Source organism: Capsicum annuum, unplaced genomic scaffold (assembly GCF_002878395.1).
Source record: "Capsicum annuum cultivar UCD-10X-F1 unplaced genomic scaffold, UCD10Xv1.1 ctg887, whole genome shotgun sequence".
NCBI classification, from domain to species: domain Eukaryota; kingdom Viridiplantae; phylum Streptophyta; class Magnoliopsida; order Solanales; family Solanaceae; genus Capsicum; species Capsicum annuum.
In genome coordinates, this window is record NW_025894847.1 from 1 (window position 1) to 3,702 (window position 3,702).

Below are 3,702 nucleotides of genomic sequence, written 5' to 3' on the forward strand. Positions count from 1 at the left end.
ATTCGAAACATAAATTAAACCCAATAATCACATGGACATAAATTTCAAATCAAATAAATCATGAACATTCATAAATACACAATATTTGTATTTAAAAAGGGATTTCTCAAGATTCATGGATGAAAGGAATCCATGAATGAACACTTGACATACCTTGATGGATAACTTCTTGAAGACTGATGGAGGAAATATTGAATCCTTGACTTGAAATTAATCACCTACGGTTTCTTGTTCTTGAGAAGTTGTGGAATAATGAATGTATTTAGCCAAAAGAGGGCTAAATTTTGTGTTATGAGGGCTAAAGGTTGGGGTGAAAAGACCTAATTACCCTTTTACGGACACGGTTATTTAATGACTAAAAACTAGGCACCAACGCGGTCATCGATACGGCGTGTCGATGGCATCGATACGATAATCAATGCATTGCGCCATGATCATATTGTGTCTCAGTAGTTTTGACTCTGTCAACCTAAAACAATAGTAACCAACGCGATTGGCGATGCGGCGTGCCAAAATTGCATTGGTCCACTATTTTAGGACACCTAACGTAGTCTAAACAAGCTCCGAAAAATCCAAAACTCATCCAGAGATACCTATTGACCTTCTTGATCATGAATTAATAGAAATATATACCATTAAAGGACTTTAAGGTCACGAAATAAGATTGCCAACTTTTCAAGGCTAAAATAAATTAAGTCTGGAAACTTAGCTTAGAATTTTCTAAGTCTGGGAACCTTTGACAAGCTTAATGGACGGAATTAAACTAGGAATTTCTGTGAAATACTTTAATGGATCCATATAGGAAGTTTTAGTACCCGTGACACAGTATTGACACCCTTTCAACTAGGGTCACAAGTTGGACCCCAAATTGCTAATTGGGGCATGTCAGTTAGATGATATCTCCCACAATCTTAGTCCAGTAATCAGCTTAGTAATTTAGTTTCAGTGTTTCTTGACCATAGCATATAGATATCAGTTATTCATTTATCAGTATTCAGTATTTTAGTTTACAAATTATATGTATAACATGTTTTATTCTTGGTCATGCCTTTTCATTATGTATAGATCTTCTATTCTGTACTTCATGTTATTCATTTAGCCAGTTATTAATTCTGTACAATACACCTCGTATATTAGCCTACCTTATTTAAAATACTTGTACATTCAAAGTACTGACCACATACTCATTTCTTGCGCTATGATGTCTCATAGGTTTGGATGCTTAGGTTCCGGCCACACTTAGACATTCTAGCACATCAGTTGTAGCAGTCGTGGTGAGTCCTTATATTTCGAGGAAAAACTATATTTATTTTCATTCTTTTAGTTTAGTAGTTAGTTTGAGTTAGCTGGGGCCTGTCCCATCAACTCTTATTCAGTCAGTTTTAGAGGCTTTTGGACACTTCAGACAATCAGTTAGTTTGGACTTCATTTTATCAGTTTTAGATAGTTGTTTTTCGACAGTTGTTGTCATATTTATGATTCATTATTGATTTAAATTGCTAAAACCTTGTGGCGTATCAATTTTTATTCTATATATGTTGTTATATTATTCAGTGCTCACAACATGTATTGGTAAATGGTTTAGCTTTTAGTCACTTGTGACCGTAAGCACCGTGTGACATCCAGCGTGTATTCCTGGGGAATTACAACCAGGCTTTTAGACATCATCCAATAAGATTTATATTTCCTGCAGTTTGTTTTTGTTTATAGTATACCGTGTATGAACAATATCAAGATAACCTACCAAGTTGGAGTTTTATTTCCTTCAAGAATCTTACCACTTTATCTGCAGATTGAATGGGTATTGTTGATGAATCAGTTTCTTGACTTGTTCTCCTGTTACCATGCCCTTAGTTTGAACAATTAGTTAGACTAGGTGACATGACCTATTTCTGTGCATACTTATCAGTTTTACTATCATCCATTTCTCATTTTTCCTTCTTACATTAGTCCACAAGGATTCAGATGAATCAGGTTCAAGCACTGGATAACACATATTAGATTATTTTCTTTTGAAGAAAGAATCTCTTACTCACCCCTTACTCAAACACTACATATCTAAAAAACTATTGTTTTTGGTTCTCTCAATCTTTGTATTCTTATTGCAATCAAATCTACTCCCTCAGTGAAAGGAACTTTGTTTTCTTCCAGTCTCACGTCCTGAGCAAGCTCTAACCATATGATAATTTCTCTTGCCTCTATTCACTCTTACCTGTAAAACAATTTAGGGGTGAACTTTAAGAACCCAGAAAAGCTTGGGTCCTTTCTTGTGAGAAAAAAGATGAATCGAGTTTCTTTTATCCCAATGAGGCAACAGGTTATGTGACCTGTTTCTCTGAATGGTTTTGTTATGTACTTTATTTCTTCTCTGAAATCTGCTGAAATCTAATTTCTTTGCCAAATTTATACTTCGAGATCTACTTTTATTACGAATTGGACACTCAATAGTGGGATGTCTAAGATTGCCATAAATGTAGCATAAATCATTATAGACAGTGTAACTCTTGAAAAATCCTAATCCAACCTTTTCACCATGTGTCCTTTCACCCAATTAATGAACAATTCTTGAGGAGTTTGTCCATCTATTGGCCCTTTCAAGATCAAGTTTTACCTAAGAGATTTCTTTGCTTAACCTATCTACCTTTTCCTTTTCATTATTACATTCATCTTTAACCTTGGTCAACTCAAGCTCAAATCTTTTCTGTTCATCACTTTCCACATTTTTACCTTTTTCAGAAAGAATCAGTTTTAAAATCCCTGATTGTAGATTCAAATAGAAGAATCACGTTGACTAACTTGTTCCTTCAGAGAACTGTTTTCCTTTTCAACAACAATTTTTGCAAGTTTCCTGATCAATTAAGTCAAAGTTGAGACTTGCAAAACTGTTGAATTGTTCATCCCCATCAAAAGTTAATTCTTGGAAGCCATCTATTAAGGCTTTCATCAGAGAAACAATCTTTTCTTTGGAAAACAAATGTATATTAATTTGAGTTTAGGAATATTTACCTCAGCTATGTTATATTCATTTTCCATGTCTGAATCTCCTATTTGCATGAGTTCAATTTCATCTACTTCTTCCTCATTTGTTTCTTCAGAGTTAGATCCCAAGAATCCACCATAGAAAATTCCTCTTTCTCTTTTCTTGGCCTCAGCTCTTTCCATTCTCCATTTAATTTCCCAATCTCTCACTTGATGATCAGTTTTACCACACTTATAACAAGCAATGGGATTGTGATACAAGACTAACAAGAGGAAAACAAAATCACACCCCATAACAGTCCATAATCATAAGGATCTAAGGACCAATATGGAGACCACTCTTAGATTCGCTATCAACAAGAAGAATACAAGATACAATGGTATATATAACACCAAAAATAGCTACAAAACAAAAGGAACAAGATTAATAATAATAACTCAAGTTTTAGTTTCAACAAAGGACCCAAAATAGTCCACTACACATGATAAAAATAAGAAAAGTAAAGGATAGACGACCAAGATTATTATAACATTAAGAACTAAAGAGTGTATTAAACTCTAAAATCCCTAATGAACGTAATAATCAAAACCACACTTTTACGGAGACCGCCAAGAGAATCAAGTCACCTCAAGATCCACCGTTTTCAAGCAAAGAATAATATTAGTAGTTCCAATCCCTCTACTAAGATTGCTCTTCCAAGCTAACTAAAACTATACTAATGT

At 34.2% G+C, this 3,702-nt stretch overlaps 1 protein-coding gene across 1 annotated transcript; it reads right to left on the bottom strand.

Annotated features, from left to right (window-relative positions):
- Positions 1-1,974: 1,974 nt before the first annotated feature.
- Positions 1,975-3,430, bottom strand: LOC124895699. Its single transcript, XM_047406129.1, has 2 exons — positions 3,007-3,430; positions 1,975-2,212 (listed from the first exon to the last, which is right to left on the bottom strand). Exons 1-2 carry the CDS (start codon positions 3,271-3,273, stop codon positions 2,123-2,125), a joined length of 357 nt encoding a protein of 118 aa, XP_047262085.1. The 5' UTR covers positions 3,274-3,430; the 3' UTR covers positions 1,975-2,122.
- Between the last annotated feature and the right edge of the window lie 272 nt (positions 3,431-3,702).